This window comes from Ostrinia furnacalis, unplaced genomic scaffold, assembly GCF_004193835.3.
Source record: "Ostrinia furnacalis isolate ACB-3 unplaced genomic scaffold, ASM419383v2 OfSCF1632, whole genome shotgun sequence".
Classification (NCBI taxonomy): domain Eukaryota; kingdom Metazoa; phylum Arthropoda; class Insecta; order Lepidoptera; family Crambidae; genus Ostrinia; species Ostrinia furnacalis.
The window spans coordinates 441067-464332 of NW_021131871.1; the positions used below are offsets into that span (position 1 = coordinate 441067).

A 23266-nucleotide genomic window follows, 5' to 3' on the forward strand; every position below is an offset into this window, starting at 1 on the left:
CTTGTAGATAAGTTGTAGGTAGTATGATTAATATACAATGAAGATACATACTTATTCTGTTGAAATTTTTGTCATACCGAAATGAGTTATACATATAGTTTTTCCAGTAGTATCATTTTGTTACAGTTTAACTTTGCCGGGACAAACTTTATCTTCATTGGTTGGGTTTTTTTTGACGGTTAAGTTGTACACTGGAGTTAAGTACAGCGGCGGGAACGGGAGGTGGGAATTGTTCCATAGCATTTTGTGTAGTACTCTTGAGAAAGCATCTTTGTGTCTATCGACTCGACTTCTATCGAGTATCAAATATAACAGAATTTACGATTGACACAAGGTGCAGTATACGCCCGCAAAATGATTAATAGATGTTTATCGTGGATTTATGTATTGGACTAAATTGAGCGACCCAAAAATAAATGTGCCTTACCTAATGAAAATTTTGAATTTTCAGATAGGATCCCTGTGTTCCAAAAAATTTGTGCATATTTTATGTTTTATTAACATAAAAGGTCACCACAAACGATAATTTATATCGTTGGCAACCAGTCTTAAAAAGTCTTTATACAGGATGTCCCAAATAGTAGTGCCAAGCCGAAGCCCAGAGGTAGAGCATCACTAGAGCTAATATATAAGCTTAGTAATAATAAGTAGTAGTTTAAGAACTACTACTTATTATTACTAATAGGTACTATGACTGCTAGCAAGCCCTTGGGTGCAATTTCCTCCGAGTGGATTTACATTTGTTCGACAGTGTCTTATGACACATCCTGTATTAAAAAACTAGTCTCTTACGCGTAAAAGAAGTTCTCTATTCCTATTTAAAGTAAATTGCAACAAAATGTCTTTTCCCCTAGGACTAATATCTGATTATTTTTCTTGTTTTAAGTCGTCATGGCGCCTAAATGGTGCCTAGATGTATATTTTAGGCAATGTTTTCTTCATCAAATTCGTTTACTTATTTTCTAATAGGCGATGTAAAACAATATAGTCGTATTAAGAAAAATACTTATATAAGTAAGCATTTTCGTAGGTAGGCTTACATTAGATCTATACATATTTTATTACATAACTTTTCTGGTAAGTTTGTACATAAAAGTACCTACTATATTAATATCATTAATATGTGTTACCGCACATCAGAATAGGTAATTAGGTATATTATTGTTGCAAAATCACTCATAAGTTAAATGTATAAGTTTAGGTTGATAAGCTGTTTGTACCTAACATTATACAGGGCGGCCCAGAAGAAAGTTCACTTTTGAAAATTGAAGGAAACGAAAACTGTACATTTTTGTAGAACTTTAACTATTGTAATTTAAAGGAAATTTAGTGCAATTTATTTTAAAATTTACTTTCTTTTATAAATTTTATCGTTCATGTGATTCAACTTTGACGTTTACAATATTCGGTCAACATAGGTACATTAGGTACATCAAAATTTTGGAAAACTTTCGTTAGAGTTACCTCGAAATGGATTCAGGATGGATGGATTATACTCTGCTCATAAGGTAACCCCACAAAAAGAAGTCTGCTGGAATGAGATTAGCGCTTCTTAAACGCAGTGAGATTTCACCCCTGCTTAATTGGTTTGTTGCATTGAAAGGATGATTAATTTTTGAGAGCGCTATACTGGTAGGCTGAAAAGCTTTTTGATTTCAAAGCTGCAAGATTCGCAAGGCTATGACCGGAGCACTTGGTTTCATCAAGATGGGGCTATCACACTTCAAATCAGAACATTTATATATTAAGAGACATGTTCCCACGAAAAAATAATTTCAGGCCGGGGTGACATCTCCTGGCCACCAGGAAGCCCTGATCTCACTCCAGAAAATTCTTTTTTGTGGTGTTACATTAAGAATAGAGTATACTTTTATAATCCAACAATCATGCAGCAACTGAAGCCGAGCATTTGGAAAAAAAATTAAAATAGGTTTGGAAGTAATCCTAACGAACGCATTCCAAGATTTTGATACATGTCGATCGAATGTTGTAAACGTCAGGGTAATCTCCTGGGCTATGTAATTTAATAAAGGTAAATTTAAAAATAAATTGCATTTAATTTCCTTTAAATTGCAATAGTTAAGGTTCTATAAAAATGTACAGTTTTCGTTTCCTTGAATTTTCAAAAGTGAATTTTCTTCTGGGCCACCCTGTAGTTTAAATAGCGTTCTGATGTCTAAAAGTATTTAAAAGGGGAGCGCCTACGAATAATTTGCCATCAAAACTTTCAGTTCGGTGCTGCTCTGCTACAAATATTATAATACAAAACTCTATTTCAATTCAAGTTTATGTTTAATACTTCAGTCAGAGGTAGAGTTTTAAAATACATATTAATGGGTGAAATGCTTTGCCTTAGGTACAGAAGAAGTTTAATTGTCTGAAGTAGAGTTTCAGTACTCGTAACGTATATGGAATTACTCGTACATCGCTATTTTTGGAGATAATCTTTAGTGACGAGATGGATTGAATTTTACAAGATAATATAAGAAAAATACTTAACTTTAAAGCGGTCATCTTGAAGGTTACTGCCTGATAACAGCCCTTATCTATTGAATTGAGTCAAATGATTGACATCATTCTTATTAATTTATCATCTGAACCTTTGATGAAAACAAATGTAACGATTGCTTAAAGTAGTATGTAATACCCGAAGTAGATGCCACGCCAGACCAGGAGTTGATTGCGATTCCTTGTAATGGAACTGTGGTCAACGTTAGTGACCTATATTTTTAATTTGATACAATAATAATTATTGTTTATGCTCATAAATAGTTTCCCTGCGTGATCGAATCAGAAATGAGATGATCCGCAGGAGAATCAAATTGTCCGCAGAATCGCTAAAATTAAGTGGTAGTGGGCGGGGCACATAGCTCGCAGAGCTGATGGCCGCTGGGGCAGAAATGTTCTTGAGTGACGACCACGAGCCGGAAGACGTAGTGTGGGCAGGGCCCCCACTAGGTGGATCGACGATCTGGTGAAGGTCGCGGGAGGTGCCTGGATGCGGTCAGCGCAGGACCGGTCTTTGTGAAAATCCTTCGAGGAGGCCTTTGTCCAGCAGTGGACGTCATTCGTCTGAAACGAACGAATAAATTAATTAAAAATTCTCTTTGCTCTATCTATCTAGCATCTTCATGGCATAATGATAACTTGTGCAATAACCATTAGCAGATTTGGATCTGCTCCCTTTCTGTCTTCTTTGGTCCAATTTTCTTACTTTTCTCCTTGACGAAAAGCATCCAAGACGAAAGATTAACTTTTTACTAAATTGATAACAGGCTTTGAGAGTAAGTAGATAGAGACAAGACGGGTATTATTCAATCAATATATTTTTGGCGTGACGATAATTTTGGACTGTCTGCTTATCAACAGATTTGTTTGTTTTCAATACTATACCTAAGTACTTAGGCGCATCACAAATATCACATTGTGATAACAGCAGAAATTGAGTTCAATACTGTAGTTGTGTATTGGATGACCGTTCTGCCGGTCGTTTGTTTTACTGCAAATTATCGCTGTTCACGCGAGAGTTACAATTATGGCTCTAGAAGGTCAACAGTTGTTTCTAAGCAAGAGAATAGTTGCAGAAAAAGACATTTTAGATGGAGGAATATTGGTAAACGAATCGGGTATTATAGAAAAAATAGTCAATAGAACTGAAGCCGACAAAATCATCGCCGATAATGACGGAAAGATCAAGGTAATTTGATTATGACATTGCATGGCATTGCTATTATTAGCTGTCTGCAGTTTTTAATATGATGCACTTACACTTGTGTAGATACGAGATCAATTCCAGTTTTACGCATTTTAAGCATTTAATCTTTAGTTCAGAGATGTAATTCTATTACATAGATTTCATTTAAGTGTCTGTATATTCACACAAATCCATTTATTAAACATAGATAACCATTCGTTTGAAACATCAGTTTTACTTACTTATTTATAAATTGAAATCCTAGGCATGCGAATGCCTTCGGCACCTAATCGTTTACGTGATGGATATCTTGCAAAGATAGGAACTTGAAAACATTAATAGCGCTTAATATGTCGATTAGGCCTGCAGCTTATCAGCAACACGTTAAGATCATTAAAATAGACCGCCACAGTCCGTTCCACATTCCACATGATTTACGGAACCATTATCACTTCTCCTTCACATTGCTGCAAATCCTGTGTAGCCAGAACAGCTGTAACGCCAATAAATATCCGACCAATGATTTGGAGTTGGAAGCGGCCTGAATCCAACAGCTATCTGCAACTTTTATAAGGTCATCAGTCCAGCTAGTAGGTGAAGATACCGCGGTCTATTCCACTTTGATCACCTGGATTTGATCACCCAGGTGATCAAATTCAGGTGATCAAAGTGGAATAGACTGGAGACTAGAATCGTACGCCGAATATATTGTGTAGGTGGTGGATGGAGGCGATTTAGCGCTGCTGGCTGGTGTGGTAGACTCGCATGTGCACGTGAACGAGCCGGGCCGCACGGCCTGGGAGGGGTTCCGCACTGCCACCAACGCCGCCGCCGCAGGGGGAATCACCACCATCGTTGACATGCCTCTGTAAGTCACAGCTTTACTGAGCAGGCTGAATTCGTTGCGGCGCTTGCCAAACGGAGGTAGTCCACATAGAGCACCCGCCCGAATAGCACCTGCACGAACAGCACCTGGCCTAGTCCACGAACAGCACCTGGCGTAGTCCACGAACAGCACCTAGGTGCTGTTCTACGTCGGACTGTCGCGAAACGTTGGTCTAGGAAGCTATGGTAGAGCAAAACAATCATGTGACATGTAAATGCTCCTTGTGGAACCAAGATTTGACTAGATATATTTGTAAGAACTGATTCAATAAGTCTAGAAATTGTGGGGCAGTAAGTGTAAAAGAGAAAATTTTGCGTGATCTAGTATTTTAACTTACTGTGTATAGTAAAATAAGTCAATCGCTGTATTTTTAGAATAATTTATTTGCTTATATGTATAAAAATTTACAAAATGTACTAATATTTCAAGAGAAAAGCGTTACCAGTTAATACTAAAAGTAGTAACTAAAAATATAAACTTTCAGGAACTCAATACCGCCGACCACCACCTTAAAGAATCTCAAAACCAAAGCATCATCAGCAAAAGGGAATATTTTTGTTGATGTTGGTTTTTGGGGCGGTGTGATCCCGGGAAACCAGGTTTGTGAAAATAATTACTTACTATTTAATATTAAACATTTTTATGCCTCAGACGTCCTTAACGCTTCATAATTTTATGTTTTACTTTTCTTATTAAATATTTTCCATCCACTATCAGGCTTACAGAAAAAGTTGTTGTTTTATAAAGTAGAATCATTCCGGACGACAAATAATAAAGTAGGAACTATCCTAAGTACCTATCACATTGTAAAAATATTTCAGTATCTTTTTGCGATAAGCGTGTGTCACCTCCAACGAATTCAGACTTGAATCATGAGCATAATACCTAATACATATATTTATTTTGTTTTCAGGATTCCTTGCGTGACCTAGTGAAAGCTGGCGTAGTGGGTTTCAAATGCTTTTTATGTCCGAGCGGAGTAGACGAATTTCCCAATGTAGAGCCAAAGGATTTGGAGAAGGCTTTCGAAGCTCTTGAAGGAACTGGGTCACTTTTAGCGGTAATTAACTCAACAAGTTGCTGAGCACATTCGCGTTATGACTAAATCACAATAGGAAATAAATTGTCCAACCATTGCCATTCGTCTCAGATTTAACCTTTAACGTAACTGAAACAAACCTTAGACTTAATTTATGACGACCAACATTTTTTTTAATGAGTGCTATTGAATAAACTGTACGATTAATGATATTTAATTTTAAAAAGACTTGATTGATAGACATTCAGTTAGAAAGGTATTGATTATTGAAATGTCATTTTAATAACTTTTTTGTTTCAGTTCCACGCTGAAGTAGAGGAGGAAACTGCTGCTAGTAAAAAGAAAATAAAAAAGAAAGGTAGGTTTCTGTGGAAAATACATGCCTTAAACGTAACTTTAAGATGGCAATTTAAAAGCGAGTTTTTTTTTTCAGACCCGGAAGAATATGAAACGTATTTGGAATCACGACCATCCAGTATGGAGCAGAACGCCATTTCACTCGTCACTTCTTTTCTCGACAGTACGAAGTAAGAACTACCATGGGTTGAGATCTACTCATATATTTGTTTAAAGCAATTTTGCAGAAAACTACTCATATTCTAATACTGGTCCATAAAAATAACCAGTTGTTTCCAAAATTTGCAAATGCCTGAAGTTTTGCATTGCATGAAAGGTTTTTGATTTTGTGTAGTTAGTTTTCTGCAGTAGGTAAGCTTCTATTCAAATAGAATTATGTGTCCATGGCTTCCATGCATTATAAGGATTCTGATAAGGCCTACACTTCAATATCTAGAGAAATCAATATGATATTTCAGTTAACTTTCTTTGTCAATATCAAGAATAGTCAACTAAATACTTCCAACATTTAACTTTAATGCAATCTAGCGTCCGCGTGCACATAGTCCACGTATCATCAGCTAGCGTGGTCCCCATGCTGGTCAAGGCTCGCAACGACCGCATCGCAGCGGGCCACTCGGGCTGGCGCGGCGGCGTCACCGCGGAGACCTGCCACCACTACCTCACACTCTGCGCCGACGACGTGCCGCGCGGGCGCAGCGAGTACAAATGCGCTCCGCCCATCAGGGATAAGGACAACAAGGTTCTCCCATAGAAAGATCTTCATTCTCCCATTTATATGCCAATAGGAACCTGTTTATTACATGAAGTAATTAACTATTTAATTATTTAAAACTTTTGGATCAATAAAAGGTTGCAGGAAGGCGCTGAATCCTGAAAATCATTGGAGGAAGCTTATGTGCAGCAGTTTTTTTATGTGACAGGAGGCAAACGAACAGACGGATCACCTGATCAGCAGTGGCTGAAATGATGATTCAATTATTGTATTATAAGAATCTCTAAAAGTAATATGTGACTGTTTGTTAGGTGTTTACATACGTGACCCATGTTTATGATTGAAGCAGTAGCTACTCCAAGATCCATGAGCTGATTTCTTTTAATTATATCTCTTCCTCAGGAAAAACTGTGGCAATATTTATTAGAAGACAAACTGGACTTAGTAGTATCTGACCACTCGCCTTGCACCCCTGAACTCAAATGCACTAACAACTTGGAAGCGTGGGGCGGGATTTCATCAGTTCAATTCGGTAAGCTATTTATCAGCTGCTACGTATGGTAATTCCAAAAGTGATTAAATAAGATCCTGTACTGTAAGATGCACGCTAGTGCTGCTTTACTTAATCAACCACATTTTTTGCCATTAGTACTTATCTAGGTAATTTTTGAAAATAGGTGTTGCACTCTTACTAATATTAAAAATGTCAAAGTTTGTCATGGATGTCTGGATGTTAACATGTTTGTTACTCTTTCACGCAAAAACTACTCAACGGGTTTTGATGAAACTTTAGAGAATTATTAAATTGTTTATAACCCAGAATAACATAATATATTCTTTAATTTATGATGATCTGTGACAAACTAAATTTCACGTGGATGAATCCGCGGGTAAAAGCTAGTATTTGAATAAAACCCTCTAATTTCTATCAAAGAAAATATTTTATTAAACTTTGTAACTTGTAGGCCTGTCACTGTTTTGGACGAATGCCGTCGGTCGAGGGCTGGACCTTCAGACGGTCAGCAAGTACTTGTCATCTGGCCCCGCCCACCTGTGCGGCATCCAGGACAGGAAAGGGGTGCTGAAGGAAGGCCTCGACGCTGACCTGGTCTTCTTTGATCCTGACGCTTCGTTCGTCGTTACATCCGACATTATTAGGCATAAAAATAAGGTAACATTTTTGAAATCATAAATCTGCGACTTAATGCTATACCTAGATCAAAGCAAGATAGGTATTATCCAGTATTATCATTTCGACAAGGACTTAAATTAATGATGCTATCTAAACAAAGCAAGGAAGGAAGTTTCTATAAATGTATTGAAAATTGAATCGAATTGATTTCGAAGATATATGTTTCTGCAAAGTATTATTAACACTCTACCTGAATTATTAAAACCGAAGCATTATCTGAAAAACTAAGTAGATATTATCTTATCCTGGTAATTTTAGATTTCAATAACCATTAAATACTCTTCTCTTAAATGATGCAAATGCAACATCATTCCTGTTTGAGTCTCCTTACCAATATTTTCAATACGTAATTAGGAAACATAAAAGATTAGCGTCCTACATATACATTAAAGTAGGAGATTTTAACCTATAGTTAGTATTTATTTTAGTCCTCATAAAGTGCATTGAACTACAATGGATAAGATAGTTTAAATATTTTCTAATTAAATTATTTTTTCTTCTCCTAATAGCTGACACCGTACATTGGCAAGGAACTAAAAGGTGTGGTGAAGAAAACGTATTTACGCGGACAACTGATATATGCCGACGGGGACATTGTTGGCGAACCTAAGGGAACTTTGTTATTGAATAACTTCTAAAATAAATGAATATGGATAAGAATATTATGTGTTTTATTACCAACTTAGGTAGGTACTGATAGACGCCCGCAATTTTAGTATGTACCTAGTTTTTGGAGCTCTCTATCTACAAGCAAGTTCCTTTAACTGCCTTTAAGTCAGCTTATATATTATTGTGAATGTACATTATTGAGGTTTTATTATTTTTTTAAACTTTGGCTTGGATTGAGAACCCTGTCTAACCACCACAAAATTCGAAACGTTAACAAACTACTATAATATGCAAAATATTTTACGAGATAACTCTATCAGTGCGAAAAAGAAAAGAAGCTAAGAGCTAATCAGGAAAAATTTTCATCGCGACAATTTCTCAATTCAGAATCAAGTTGATAGAATATGAACCTTCAGTTCATGTAAATAGTACCTATAAATCTTCATAAACTCCTAGGCAGTTGATAATTACCTCCAATAATACCTTCTTCCGAATCAAAGCAAATAATACCGAACAATATCAAGATAGTTTCTTAAAAAAATGCATAACAAACGACATGTGAGCGATCTTATGGGCATTATTTTTTCAAAATTGTACGAAGTCCTTGAATAATGCAAATACAATGTATGAACATTGTAATACCCGTTCAAGGGATAAATAAAGGTGTGGTAGCACTCGCTGCTTAGGCAATTACCCATCATTATAATGGCTTGAGTTCGATGAATTTAATTTCATGGTGAAATTCCATGACTAAAGTAAACCAAATGTGCGTATAGTTATTTAGTTTTTACATTATTTAAAATGATATCATTAACGGGATTTTTTGCAGATTTCATTTTAATATATGTATTTCAAACTTCGTTTACGTAAATACATGTAGGTAACATAATAATGTTCTACTACTTAATACTAATAAGATTTGCTTAATTTGCGACTAGTGGAAAAATTCCAAGGACTGTGTGCTATTTCTTACTATGACATTTACCTAAGTGCGGAATCCTCACTGCGGATTCATTGGATTCAAAATTGTTCTCTTTTGTTAAGATTACAAAAAGTATTTCACAAATCAATTTATCGAGATTGATGACAACAGTGTTCTCATTTTGTTTTATCAAAATGGGATTGAACACAATCAAGATAATGCACTGCTATCTTCCGAGATTCCAACTTTGTTAGTTGACATTTTGAGAACAGACAAGATTAAACAGGATATCTAGAGGTAAAGCCAGATGATAAAGTAGATAATGCATCCTTTGTTAAAGGGGTCTTTGCCCTCATGAATAGGTACCTACCTAAATGCAAATATTTTCTTGACTCTACGTTGGAGGATGCTTTTTTAATAAATAATTTCCTTTTATTGTTTTTTCAGTGTTTGTAAGTAGGTAATCATCGAAAATAAATAAATAAATATTTTTGGACATTTTACACTGTGCCATCTAGTCCTATGGGTATGGGATAACGGATATAATAAACTTTATACAACTGGTTTTTGTAAGTACATACATATAGATAATAGAATACGCCCAGACCCAATACAAACAAATATTTTCATGGATACAAATTTTGTACCGAGCGCGAATCGAATGCGCGGCCCTCTGGCATAGTAGTCCGCTACGCGAACCACTGCACCAAAAACGGCCGACTAAAATGCGTAGACTATTCATTTTGACATACCTTTAGAAAACACATGCTATGCAATAAACACTATTAATGGCGCATGACTATTTCAGTATTATGTTTTCTACTGTAGCATGACTTCATGGCACTATTGCTGGTTTTATTAAAACAATATCTTTGACTCTAGGTCTAAAATGTACGGAAATGTTATAGTATCAATGACACTATCGACACTATGTGACTAAGAATGTTATTGTTCAGCGGAAGCTGCAAGGTAGGTACACGTTCATAGATTTCATAAGCTGAAAAAAATAATCAGGAATGTTTTCATACGAATATTGTAACATAACATAATAATATAATAATTTGTAAGTGTATTGTGTGTGCTTAGTATAGTTGTTAAGTAGGTACTTAGTTGCTATATGTATTCCAAGCCCAAATTTTAGCAGGTTTTACTTAGACAAATTATCTTTATTTGTATGCAGATTTGCTTCAGTGATCCATAAATAAGTCGCGCCTAACAGCCTACTAAGTTACCAGTGACGTGCGATTAGCCACTTCTTAAACAAATGACTAAATATGTCAGCTGTATTGCGTCGACGACATAAAAGATAATACAATTGGTATTTGATGAAGCGATTCATGATCTTGAGCCGTCTTCAATAATCGTAACAGTTTTTCCCGGCGCGCTGCCTGCTACAAACGCGCGAATTAAAATGTTGTTGTTTAATATTTTGGGGATTTTAACACTTTTGAGTAAATACATTTTTATTTTTCTAATTTGATATTTGGATAACGATACATAGTTAATATTTGTTATATTTTTATACAGCTGCAGGATCATGTCGAATGATCGACATAATGCCAAAACCGAAGACCCTGGGGAAACAATTATTTTTGAGTAGACATGTTGTGACAGAATCAAGTGAATTTGATGGAGGAGTGCTGGTTAACGAAGAAGGAATAATAGATGCGGTGCTCAAGCGAGATATGATCAATTCGATTCTGTCACAGAACCTTAATGAATTGAAGGTTTGTATAGATTTTTTAACAAGCTCGCCACAGTGATGTTTTACAATATGACTTTCCGCAATCCGTAAAGAAAAGTCCTGAAAATGAGATTCAAATGTAAGTACGTCGATGTATTTCAACGTAAGATTGAGATCCCAAGACAAAGGCTCTATTGCGACAATAGACGTACCAAGTTTAAAAATGTTTGGGAAAACCTGTTTTTATAATTCCCTAAAACCTTTACGTAGAATATAATTTAAAAAAATTCAGTATAAAACTGAAAGAAAATTTTACCTAAAGAAGAAGGTATTTTCATGGTTTTCCTTTTCAACTTATCAATTATCCTATGTATTTATTTTTCATCGCATTTAGATAATCGACGGTGGTGAGTTAGCGTTAATGGCCGGCGTGGTGGACTCCCACGTCCATATCAACGAGCCGGGCCGCAACTCCTGGGAGGGGTTCGTGACGGCCACTCAAGCGGCTGCCGTGGGGGGCATCACCACTATCATCGATATGCCGCTGTAAGAACATCATCATCAATCCTTAATTCTTAAGTGTCCATTTGAAAATTACCTGTTATGTGTTACCAATAGGGGTCACTTAAAAAAATGGTATTGAATGTGAAAACGGGCATAAGTCTCCAAATAAGTTCCGCAAAACGCAGCGTGTTACGTCTACCCACAAGGTGAACCTGCTACCTCATAAAGATAGCAGGAAGGCGCTGGATGCAGGCCGCTATCAACCGGGCGATGTGGAAGTCATTGGCCTATGTGAGTAGTGGACGTCCTGTGGCTGAAATGATGATGATGAAATAAGTCTCCACTGCGAAACACAACCCTTTTGGCCTTCACTTCTTACGCTGGTCAGACAGATTGGGAAGTCATAATGTCCTTATTTACGTACTTAATCGCCTTTTAATTTTACAACTAATTCCATTTTCCACCTAAAACGAAAATAATGTAAAAATACGTCTACCAAAACCCTAAAGTTAGGTACTTACATCTGCGCAAAACACATGCACTTTGCATAAGTAAGTGCACCTTATCAGACGAAAATAGGTAGATTGTAATGTAAGTGTTAGTTTCAAATACCTTTGTTTAGTTGATAAATACAGTTTTATTGTTTACAGAAACTCTATACCGCCTACAACTACTCTGGATAATTTGAGGAGTAAGGTTTCTATAGCTCAAGGGGAGGTATTTATTGATGTCGGATTTTGGGGAGGAGTGGTTCCCGGTAATGAAGTAAGTTTTTAAACCAAAGTTATAACTTGTAAGTGAGTTTATAACAATCACAACATTCGTGTCCCATATTATGTGTAAGAGTTTCATGAAAAAACTCTTAGTTTACAGGATCAACGAATAAAAATATGATTTCCTCGTAGCAGCAACTCGTAGCTACGAAACTGCTACGAGGAATTTTCATGATCTATAATGTAAACACATTTTTAATGACTCACGTGTTTATCATTTTATTGGCTCTACGATTAGTTTTATCTACGCCACAAGACAGGGTTTTCAGGTGTTGTTAATAGAGCTGTCTCAGTTTTCGTAGCAACTACGAAAAATATCCCGTAGTAGCCAACATAAAACAAATAAAATTCACTTCTTTCCATGGTTGGGTATTAAAAATGCATTCTGCTTCAATACTTATTCTCTTTCAGATAGAGCTTCATGACCTGATCAGAGCAGGAGTGGTTGGTTTTAAGTGTTTCTTGACTGATAGCGGAGTGTTAGAGTTTCCGGAAGTTACAGCCACGGATTTGAAAAAAGTTTTCACAGTTCTGAATGGAACAGGGACAGTTTTAGCTGTAAGTAGCAAATAAGAAATAAAGCACTTTTATCGTTTCCAACTTAATAACATGGGTTCACAGACATTCAAGTAGTTTATAGTAGTGTAATATTTTCTGGTCATACAATACATACCTACTTACGTTTGTTAATTATTTTGCTTTGTCATTTATACATCGTTAAATAAATGCTATTCAAAGTAGGTAATTAATCATTCTTATCAACATTGACGAATTGGCGATAGGACATGCAGCCAGTCTTGCAATGGTGTCAATCAAGTCATTTAATTAAAGAAGATAATTTTTATTCCAGTTTCACGCGGAGGTGACTAATAATAGTCGGAGTAACAATGTATGCAATAAAGGTGGTTGTTCAGGTAAATATTTAACATGGGTTTTACTTTCACAAATTATTTATTTATTCATTTTGCTAACCCTCAAACATTACTAAAAACACTCCTAATATTTTTCAGACCCAACTCTGTTCACTACGTACATGGCTACACATCCCGAAGATATGGAACTGGAAGCTGTTAAGCTAATCACATCATTTTTACCACATACAGAGTAAGAAACAGAAACTTTCTCTAAGTTTTTATGGTTAGGTACTAAAAGAAAATTGGGGATTTGGTAGTCGGCTTCTTCGGTCTTAATTTTTCCTATGCACAATGGTAATGCGTTTGCGTGTTTGCTATCATTGCATGTACGAGTATTTTACTTGTGTCGTAGGTTTACGCAATCGTCGGTTCATACGCACACACAAAGGAGATCAAGCATTAATTGGTCAAGAATATTTTCCCAAAAAAAATTCTCGAATAATATACCTTAAAATACTAACTATAAGACTGGCATCATTAACGTTCTCGTCACATGTTCGTCTACTAACACTTTTCTTTCTCTGATGCAGCGTCCATGTCCATATAGTCCACGTATCGGCCGAAGGTGTGGTGCCCATACTAGAGCAGGCCAGGGAAGAACGGTTGAAATCTGGTTTCAAGGGCTGGAGGGGAGGTATTACTGCCGAGACCTGTAACCACTACCTGACCCTCAGCTCTGAGCAAATTCCACCTGGGCACTCCGAGTTCAAATGCTCGCCTCCTATCAGAAACAATACAAACAAGGTAGAGTATTGAATTCGTATGGAATCTTCTACAGTTCAAGTACAATCGGACTAAGTTTGAAATGTGATATAACTTTCTGTTGTTTCATAACACAGTTATGTTGGTTAAACCAACTTGGTTCATTTGCCTGTGCCATTGTTAACAAAATACTCAATAAGTTTATTGCTTTCTTAATAGTAGTTAATATGGTACAATTTTTTAAAATCTTTGTACTAGGTATTTCAGTGTTAGGTACCTTACTTACTTACCGAATGTATTAATAATACCTATGACCTATGTATGAATAGTTAGGTATTCGTGAACTTGTAGATCCGGGTAAAAACTTTGTTTATTTTACTTATTATGGAAGGCTTTGTCGATAAATTGACGTAAATATAGCTACCTACTACGTTTTCAATTAGGTCAACTTCATTCATTACATTACACCTAAATAAATATTTTTAGCCTTGGTTTTAGGCTAATTTTGTAATTATAACGTCATCTCTTTAGAAGTTTAATGTGACGTCCAAACTTAAATATGTACTTAAATAGCGAGATAATTACGTAGGTATACTTACTGTCAGAAACAGTTGTTATTTATCCGTAATTTGTAATAAGTATCTAAACGTCATCCTTAAGAACAGGTGTGATGAGAGGCTGATCAGTAAATTTATTTTAACTCTTACTATTTTTGTAATGTTCCCAATATTATTATTAGCTATAATATCGTCCTTACTAATTTTAATTTAAGGATTTGACGATTAGTAGATAAATGATTGTATTTTAATCTTCTCAGAACAATCTAAAACATTTATAACTAGCGATTTTAACAAATTTCAATATTCCTCTTATCGTTTTAGCAAAAACTTTGGGAACATATAAGAAAGGGAAGATTAGATTTAGTGGTGTCCGACCACTCTCCTAGTGTCGAGGATCTCAAAGGAACAAATTTTTTGACTGCATGGGGCGGCATATCATCACTTCAATTTGGTATGTTTTACAACTAGTATGTAGGTACTTACGTGAAATTAGCGTTTTCATTTTCTTCAATATTCATTAATATGTATTTCCTTTCACATTAAAGCTACGTTATTATTACGTTATTACGTTTCATTATTTTTTTATTTGAAGATTGCAAGAACTTTTTTAACGATTTTTTTTATAGGTATCACTTAAAAATGTAAAGTGCGATATTTACTTTTCTGTACCTAAGTACATACATAACACTGCACGAAGAGTGTAACCTTCATTACTTAGTTGTTTTAAGACTGATAATTACTTTTAAATTACCATAAAAGTATTCAATTTAATTCGAGGACAGTCGAATGGATGCGACAATAGACACCATTAATTAATTTCCCAAATCTGTATTTGGATCGGAATCAATTTAAGAGTTTAATTCAAATGAGTTACTAAACTTCGGTTCCAGATCTTCCATTATTTTGGACGGAGGCCAAGGCCCGGGGCTACTCGTTGAGCACAGTGAGCCATTACCTATCTGCCGGGCCTGCCAGGCTCGTAGGCCTCCAAGACCGCAAAGGCGCGCTGCGGCCTGGCCTTGATGCTGACCTCATCTTCTTCGACCCCAACGGCTCTTTCATAGTCACGCCTGAAGTCATTCGTTATAAAAACAAGGTAAGTTATATTGCTAAGTAGAGCCAAGAATTGCACTACATGACAATGGAAAGGAATAAAAAAACAAGGAAAATATTAGGAAATGTTCACAGTACCTACCTAAACTGTAAAAGTAATAGTGTATTCTTAATTGATTTTACCTTCAGTGAGGTAAATAATGCTCAATGTTTCCTCAAGTGTAAAAATGCATTTTGTTACAGATAAGCCCATACATGAACAGAGTTCTAAATGGAATAGTGCATAGAACATACTTGCGCGGGCAACTAATCTACTCTGATGGAGATTTGGTCGGCAAGGAGGCGCGGGGGCAACTTCTGCTTAGAGAGGGTCATTATTAAAAAGAATGTGTTTTGTGTTTTTATGTGTCGTATGTAACTTACTAATATGCCATTTTGTGTTTACTAATAGTTACTGTGAATCAGTATTATTCGTGTTTTGACGGTTTACGGTCGTTGTGGTATTACAAAACCTTTTCACAGAGTCCACGCAGAGACCAAAACTATTCGTTATGATAAGTTCGTGTGCTATAAATTATTTTATAAGTATGTACAAATAATGCGCTTAATAGTTGTTAAACAAATAAGTAAATGGATAAATGTTGTATCACTTTTCTGCACTGTTTTATTTCACTTCCCATTTTGCACCATTCACATTGTAATTCACTATCAAAAAGCAACTCACTGAATACATAAGTGAGGTGGTAATGATTAGCACCCACTAGAAAGTAAGTGTACCGGATAGACTTAAGTTAGGGGGTTTTTATCATGCACTTGGTACACACACATTTGTTTCTAACGTGTGCACTTTGTGTTTGGACACTAAAGTATTCTAAGTACGAGTATACCCCAACAACAATTACAATGGATCTGAATTTGATTCTTGGCCACATCCCTAACTAATATTATCAAAAACGAAAAGGATGATTGACGATAACTGCACCGCATTCAGCGGAATATGACTGATGGGGATGACAAAAACTAAAATTAAATAAACCGCCCACAGAAAAGGCCAGCGTGGGTTGGTTAGCTGCCTGATAGATGGTTTTAAATGATTAAATTTAATGGGTTTCAGGGTTTTTTCTTATTTTGCAGCTGCAAATCAACAGCTTTACATATCTGAGGGAGGGATATTTAGCAACAAACCCTAATTTGAATCTTTCTTATGACGCAATGATTAAATTATGACCATCTGTTGCTAAAGTTAGTTTTAATGACATTTATAACTTGAGAAGCCGATAAACCTAACGCCGTTCTATATCCGTGCGGTCTTCGTCATCATCATCATCATCATCCTTTTCGATAATGTCTAACGGTTTTCACTTCAGTAAAAAGATCTTCTAACATAAAATTAAATATTTATATACCTACCTAATTATATTGTTATTTTTAGCCTATGAATTACCAAAAAATGAAACCAAACATGAAGAGACGATTGTCCTAGAAATGGATCAAATTCACCATCTAGATGAGAATGATACCGCCACAAGAATACTTAAACCACATATTTCAATGCCCAGTATTAGTGAAACTATCGCCCAAATATCAGCCAAAAAATCGAATGCCCAAGAAGATAATGGAAATCACACTAAAGATATTCTAAGCAACATGACAACTTCAATTGATAACAAAATTAAACATGTAGATTATCCGATCATCATGGAGAATTTTGAAGATGGGGCAAATCTAGAGACAAATAAGACAGCAGTTAAAGCAGAGGATCATTTTAATAACAAAGCGACTATTCCAAACAATGGTGCCTTACAGCCTGCAAAACCAATCGAAACAATGGAAGTGGAAACTGCTAAAAACTTTAGAGTAAATAGTGCTACATGTATTACAAGCAATTTGTTAATGTTCTTTATTACTGTTGGAGTTGTTACAAAGTATATTATGTAGGTAAATTATGTACCTATTCATCTTAGTAGACATTGTATGAAACGTAGGCAAGAGTTAAGTATGTAACGTTCTTACACAAGTAATTTTTTTTGTAAATTTTTAAATGTTTTACGAAATTATCAGTAAAAATAAAAAGAAATAAGTAGTAACATCTGCTAATTTTAATAAAATCTTGTAAAAAATGCTAAAATCTAAACTTACTAGTTACCATACTGGCTGGTACATTGTCGTACCTACCGACTTTAGTACATACCTACTACTTAAGAAGCATAGAAATAAATAGCAGAAAATTATCGTACTTATTTATTGTCTGGTAAGTAGGTAATTTACTTATAATAATTTTATTTAGATATTCGAATACCGATACATTTTCAGTTCATGGATTTAAGTGTGCGTGTAGTACCATGGAATTTCTGTGGAGTAATAATAAAGAATGATCACATTTTTATTTCGAAATCTGTTTTTTATAACTCGACTTTTATTTCGCTTGTACCTTTCGCAGGGCTAGGTGATGCAGTTTATCAACGGTTTTTAATAAATTATAATAATTATGTATCATAGCAATTACTTACCTATTAAAAGTTAGGAGGAGTGTGTTTATATTTAGATAGTTAAGTAAGAGGTATGTAAGCATTTAATTTTTCTTTTTTTTTTTTTTTTTGGNTCTTACTTAAATAGATACCTACCTGATTTCTGAAATTATGTCTGATTTGTCCAACATGTGTTTTATGATGGTCACCCTATTGCAACAATCTTAGTCGAAATTTTATCAATTGAACGAATTGCCAATTTGCATTCGGCATTTCATAGAACAGCGAGCGTTTGTAAATTGACGACGCCGTTTGTAAAATGCGGAATCATACAATTTGCCTGCGACATTAGCAACTTGCTGTATCTACTCTAATCCTTAACTGTGGAATGAATGGAGCGGAGAATGAATGAATGACATTGTCTATGATCAGTGTTATTTTAACGTTTTATCCATTTATCGCTCAATTACTGATTCAGTCATTCATTCGTTCGTTCCTGTCATCACTGTCAAAAGCACATGTCAAAATGACAAAAAACATAACCTCGTGTGATTTTTGTTGTGTTGGAGAATTTTGATTATTTTCTCATGAAGATTGCATTGAAAACATTCGAAACTTGTTCCGGTGTATAAATCTCATCATGACTTGTCCTGAAATTGAAGATATTATCCAAAAGTTTAATTCCTTCACCGAAAAACCGGTGAATTTCCTTACGGTACAAAGTGGTATTAAAGATGATGTGAAAAACTTGGTAAAATCTCTTTACGATTACACTAAAAGTGAAGAACCGAATAATAAAAAGAAGAAGAAGACTGCTCTACGTAAGCTCATCGTGCAGGACTTCGATGAAGAGCAAATATGGCAGCAAATCGAACTTCAGAATACTGAATGTTGGGACCAACTTGTATGGGATGTAGCGAACTGTGTATCTGCGAAAAAGGACCTTGTGTGGCCTGTGGAGACCGGTAAGAAGCCTAAGCCGCCTAAAAATGTGCCTATAGAGGATGAAGAAGATTGCGCGCCATCTGATGAACAGGATGATGGTATATCTGAAGCCGAAGGTGAAGATGATATGTCTGAGGCAGAAGGTGATGATGATGAGTCAGAAAAGCCGTCCAAAAAGTCTAAAATCAATAAAAACTCCAATGAAACCTCAAGGAAAAAGTTCAAGCCATCGATTGTCGATGACAAGTTTTTCAAACTGCAAGAAATGGAGAAATTTTTGCTGGATGAAGAGAAAAAGGAAGGCAAAAAGGGGGGCAAAGATGAATCAGATAGTGAAGAGGAATTACCTTTATTTGAGGATATTGATGATGAGGGATCCGGGGAAGAGGATATGATGTACACAGACTTCTTTGGGGAGCAAGAGGGTGATCAAGATAATTTCGATGAAGAATATCAGGATGAAGATGATGTTGAAGATGATTTGGAAATGGAACAGGAACAATTGGAACAAAGGAGTGCAGAAAAAAAAGAAAAATCAAAAAAGAAAGACAAAAGAGTCACTTTTGCTGATGAGTCTTCAGATGATGACTCTGATGATAGCACACAAAATGATCAGATTGTTAAGAATTTACAACCAAACAAAGATGAGAAGAAATCTGACTTTGAATTACGTCAGCAGCGATTACAACAAACAATAACTAGGCTTGAAGAAAAAAATCTAAAAGAAGCTCCATGGCAGTTGAAAGGCGAAGTTGATGCTACGAAACGTCCACAAAACTCTCTATTACAAGAAGTGGTAGATTTTGATCTGACTAGCAGACCAGCCCCAATCATTACGGAGCAAACTACCATCACATTGGAAGACATTATCAAACGCAGAGTCAAGGACAAAGCGTGGGACGACGTTGTCAGAAAAGAGAAGCCTGTTGATGACCAATTATCTTTCCGGAAGAAGGAAATCATCGACCAATCTAAGAGCAAACAAAGCTTGGCCCAAGTGTATGAAGCTGAGTATTTAAAACAAAAGCAAGCATTATCTGGAGATGTAGAAGATGAAAAAGAACCAGAACTTTATACGGAGATTAGAGAGTCTATGGACAAGGTGTTCGCTCAGCTCGATGCATTATGCAACTACCATTACACTCCGAAAGCACCACAGGCTGAAGTCAAAATTGTTAACAACACACCAGCTATCTCTATGGAGGAGGTTGCTCCGATCGCTACAAGCGATGCCAACTTACTAGCACCAGAAGAAGTCAAGAAGAAGCGTAGAGGAGATCTTATGAGCAAGGCGGAAAGAACACAGACAGACAAGAACAGGGAAAGAAGGAAAAAGAAGAAGCTGCAACGTAAGAAGGGAGTATTCCTCCCGTGGCACGCTCGGCTTCACAGATCAGAGCCCCGATTACGGTAATTTTTAACGTCAACAATCCAGACACGCTTCTCGATTCTGCGATACGATTGGTCGTTCAACAGCGTACGTCAGCTGTTTTGACCAATCGTATCGAAGGATAGATGCAGCATGTCGATACCTCTGGGCTCAAAGGTCGTAAAGGACAAAATACCGAAAATGAGTTTTTTATACAGTTGTACTCAGAATTTAATTCTCTATCGATCTGTATATTTAGTTTGTCGAAATTCTCAAAAAAAGTTCCTTTACGACCCATCATATTTGATAAGCTAAACAGAATTTATCGTGAAAATTGGGATGTCAATACCATTTGATTTTTTAGTACAGTTAGCATGGTAGTAAAGAATAAGTAAACACAAATTTTTGGGCGTATAATGTACAATAGTATAATCTTTTGTCCTATACAACCTAAAATTTTCATACCAAAGTCTAAATAATTTGTCCTTTACGCCCTTAGATTATCTAAACAAATATTTAAAAAATCTACAAAGAGAGGATATTAAAACAACTGAGTAGGTAAATTTTATAGACGTTTCTTATTGTATTTAAGTATGTGCGTTTAGAACAAACGAAAAAACTAAAAAATCATCAAAAATATGTAATAAAACTATTTTAGAGTGTAACGTTTATGTGATTTGTACATATAAAATGATGACATCTATCCTCGTCGGGTAAAGTAATGATGTTTTTTTATAATTTCTCATAATATTTGAAGAAACTAGGTATTTGTCCGGTAAAAGATAATTAAAATATGATTTCAGAAAATGAAAACATGCTATAAAATTACTTAACTAACCTAATTAAGTTAGGATAGTCATCATACAAATTTAAAAAATGAAAAAGCTAGTTGAGAAAAAGAAGTAACCTTACTGTAGTACCATAGGGTGTCATTATTACCCGACTGCGCCAGAAGGCGGGTTATGTTTTTTCAAGTGTATGTATGTTTTGTATGCATAAATCACACAAATGCTACGCTTTACAATTGTTTTTAATGATTTCCTAGTAATTTTGACTAACACCCTTGGTCAAAACCACTTTTGAGTTTTTACTGTAACAATTATAATAAATAAGTATAGTTTCTAAAGTTATTTGGATCAGCTAATAAAGTATAACTTGTAGGAAAAATATTTACGCTTAACATGGGAAAATATAGTGTCAGTTGAGACTGTACTGTGTGTAATGTACTAAAAAGCGTGAATGCACTTTTTTTCGAAGTTATATAAATAATTGGCTTTTAAAAACGGTATTATGTAAGAGTAAAGTAAGTAGACATACTTCACTGAAATGTAAAACTTCCTACTTGTAATCTCACTTACCTAACCTTTCTACTTTTGTACAAAGTACAATGACATAATTCAAGCTATTATGAATAACAATGTTTAATCAATTTAGAATTTAGAATAATTATGGTTTGCTTTTCGTTTGTCCTTAATAATTCTATCCTATCTGCATTATCATAATGTCAACTGGTTGACAGACTGCCCTATGGAATTAAGTCGGCCATTTGTAGTTTTTCGAAACAACAATAATGATTAAATAAATAAATTAAATTGGTTTCGACTTTTCGTATAAAGCAGACATCATTATGAAGTTTTATTTGAAAACGTCATAACATTTATTTTCTAAATTCGACTCTTATGATATATCGGAAATGGTATCTTCTAGTTCGAAGATATCAAAACTTCTGCTTCCTTAAATAATAGTTTCATAAATAGTGTGCATAAAATTACGAAGCCACGAAAAATCATTTTATTTAATTTAAAATACCACAATTCATTAAAAATATGTGAAGAAATGGTATATTACATATCAAATACCATAAAACATTAAATATTTAAGCTAAATTATCAATTTACCCTTGCATAATACCTTACCTGGGAGTTCCGTTACGACCTATGAAAACCTATAAAACTATGTAAATTGTCATTTATTACCTTGATTTTGTAGTTTTGTAAAATAAAAATAGACTTACGCCCTGAGTAACTTGCCTAGGACGAATATTTGAGGGGCGTAAAGGTCTTTTAATTGTAATTTGGAGGGCGTAAAGGAAATCTATCTCAGTAAATACAGCCCTAGTCCAGTTTTTCAATACCTCCTCGGAAAATGCTGTGAATTCTAAGCACTTTCTTCTTAAGTCATATTTTAATAGCTCAAAAAACAAAAAAGTTACTGTCGAATAAAAAAATAAAAAATCGTTTTTTGCTTCTCCTGAAAAGTCGTACTTTGTCCTTTACGACCTTTGAGCCCAGAGGTATCGATGTGTCAAAAATTGTATGAAGCCNGAGGAAAAAGAAGAAGCTGCAACGTAAGAAGGGAGGAATAACGAAAGTAACGGACAACAGAAACACAAAGAAGGGTGTCGAAGCTAGTGATAAGTTGTTAAAAACATCGAAAGCGTTCTTCCAACAGCTTAACGATGATTCGACTAGCCTAATTAAATCTAAGAATAAGCGTGCTGTTAAAAATAAAGGACAATAAATGGTATATTTATTAAATAGTTTTTTATTTAACTCTCTTTAAATTCACATTTTGAAATAATTAATTACTTCAAATAAATAACATTACTAATGTGCCACTGCTAGAAAACTTTAATAGAAGTAAATAAACAAAAATATATTGATCTTACTGATCTTTAAAAAAAATGGTTACCTAGCTAAGTAAGTGCTAAGTTTCTTACTGAACTCAATTACATAGTCTATTTCATACATAATATTACACTGTCCTGAACACCACCTCAGCTTTAAAGCATTAATTCTAATAAGTATAGGTTTCAAACAAGTATCTTGTGTATTACACAATCCACAAAAATGGCCCAGTTAAGAAGAGAAGCGAATTAAA

General features: G+C 35.2%; 3 protein-coding genes across 5 annotated transcripts; all 3 read left to right on the forward strand.

The window, feature by feature from the left end:
- The first annotated feature begins 3440 nt into the window (after positions 1 to 3440).
- LOC114353174 (allantoinase) lies at positions 3441 to 8543 on the forward strand. Its single transcript, XM_028305037.1, has 10 exons — positions 3441 to 3697; positions 4411 to 4562; positions 5065 to 5179; positions 5494 to 5640; positions 5920 to 5977; positions 6053 to 6146; positions 6505 to 6718; positions 7094 to 7223; positions 7657 to 7862; positions 8393 to 8543. The coding sequence occupies exons 1-10, from the start codon at positions 3536 to 3538 to the stop codon at positions 8519 to 8521; spliced, it is 1407 nt and encodes a 468-aa protein (XP_028160838.1). The 5' UTR covers positions 3441 to 3535; the 3' UTR covers positions 8522 to 8543.
- A 2206-nt stretch (positions 8544 to 10749) lies between these two features.
- LOC114353175 (allantoinase-like) lies at positions 10750 to 17602 on the forward strand. 2 transcript variants are annotated; one of them, XM_028305038.1, is made up of 12 exons: positions 10750 to 10865; positions 10942 to 11141; positions 11493 to 11644; positions 12253 to 12367; positions 12787 to 12933; positions 13226 to 13289; positions 13386 to 13479; positions 13820 to 14033; positions 14873 to 15002; positions 15442 to 15647; positions 15848 to 15974; positions 17037 to 17602. In XM_028305038.1, the coding sequence occupies exons 1-12, from the start codon at positions 10826 to 10828 to the stop codon at positions 17540 to 17542; spliced, it is 1995 nt and encodes a 664-aa protein (XP_028160839.1). In that variant the 5' UTR covers positions 10750 to 10825; the 3' UTR covers positions 17543 to 17602. The 2 variants fall into 2 exon arrangements, with proteins under 2 accessions (XP_028160839.1, XP_028160840.1); XM_028305039.1 differs by lacking the exon at positions 17037 to 17602 and having other exon boundaries at positions 10758 to 10865; positions 15848 to 16258.
- A 965-nt stretch (positions 17603 to 18567) lies between these two features.
- On the forward strand, positions 18568 to 22923 carry LOC114353165 (U3 small nucleolar ribonucleoprotein protein MPP10). 2 transcript variants are annotated; one of them, XM_028305016.1, is made up of 2 exons: positions 18568 to 20378; positions 22746 to 22923. In XM_028305016.1, exons 1-2 carry the CDS (start codon positions 18713 to 18715, stop codon positions 22904 to 22906), a joined length of 1827 nt encoding a protein of 608 aa, XP_028160817.1. In that variant the 5' UTR covers positions 18568 to 18712; the 3' UTR covers positions 22907 to 22923. The 2 variants fall into 2 exon arrangements, with proteins under 2 accessions (XP_028160817.1, XP_028160818.1); XM_028305017.1 differs by having other exon boundaries at positions 18568 to 20343; positions 22711 to 22923.
- Positions 22924 to 23266: the final 343 nt, after the last annotated feature.

Excerpts from the sequence above, each read along its gene's own strand:
- LOC114353175 (XM_028305038.1), top strand. The coding sequence starts at position 10,826 with ATGTTGTTGTTTAATATTTTGGGGATTTTAACACTTTTGA. Across the intron at positions 12,368-12,786 it reads GAGTGGTTCCCGGTAATGAA|ATAGAGCTTCATGACCTGAT; the intron begins GTAAGTTTTTAA and ends ATTCTCTTTCAG. Across the intron at positions 12,934-13,225 it reads GAACAGGGACAGTTTTAGCT|TTTCACGCGGAGGTGACTAA; the intron begins GTAAGTAGCAAA and ends TTTTTATTCCAG.
- LOC114353174 (XM_028305037.1), top strand. The coding sequence starts at position 3,536 with ATGGCTCTAGAAGGTCAACAGTTGTTTCTAAGCAAGAGAATAGTTGCA. Across the intron at positions 3,698-4,410 it reads ATAATGACGGAAAGATCAAG|GTGGTGGATGGAGGCGATTT; the intron begins GTAATTTGATTA and ends TATATTGTGTAG. Across the intron at positions 7,224-7,656 it reads GATTTCATCAGTTCAATTCG|GCCTGTCACTGTTTTGGACG; the intron begins GTAAGCTATTTA and ends TGTAACTTGTAG.
- LOC114353165 (XM_028305016.1), top strand. The coding sequence starts at position 18,713 with ATGACTTGTCCTGAAATTGAAGATATTATCCAAAAGTTTAATTCCTTC. Across the intron at positions 20,379-22,745 it reads GCTGCAACGTAAGAAGGGAG|GAATAACGAAAGTAACGGAC; the intron begins TATTCCTCCCGT and ends GTAAGAAGGGAG.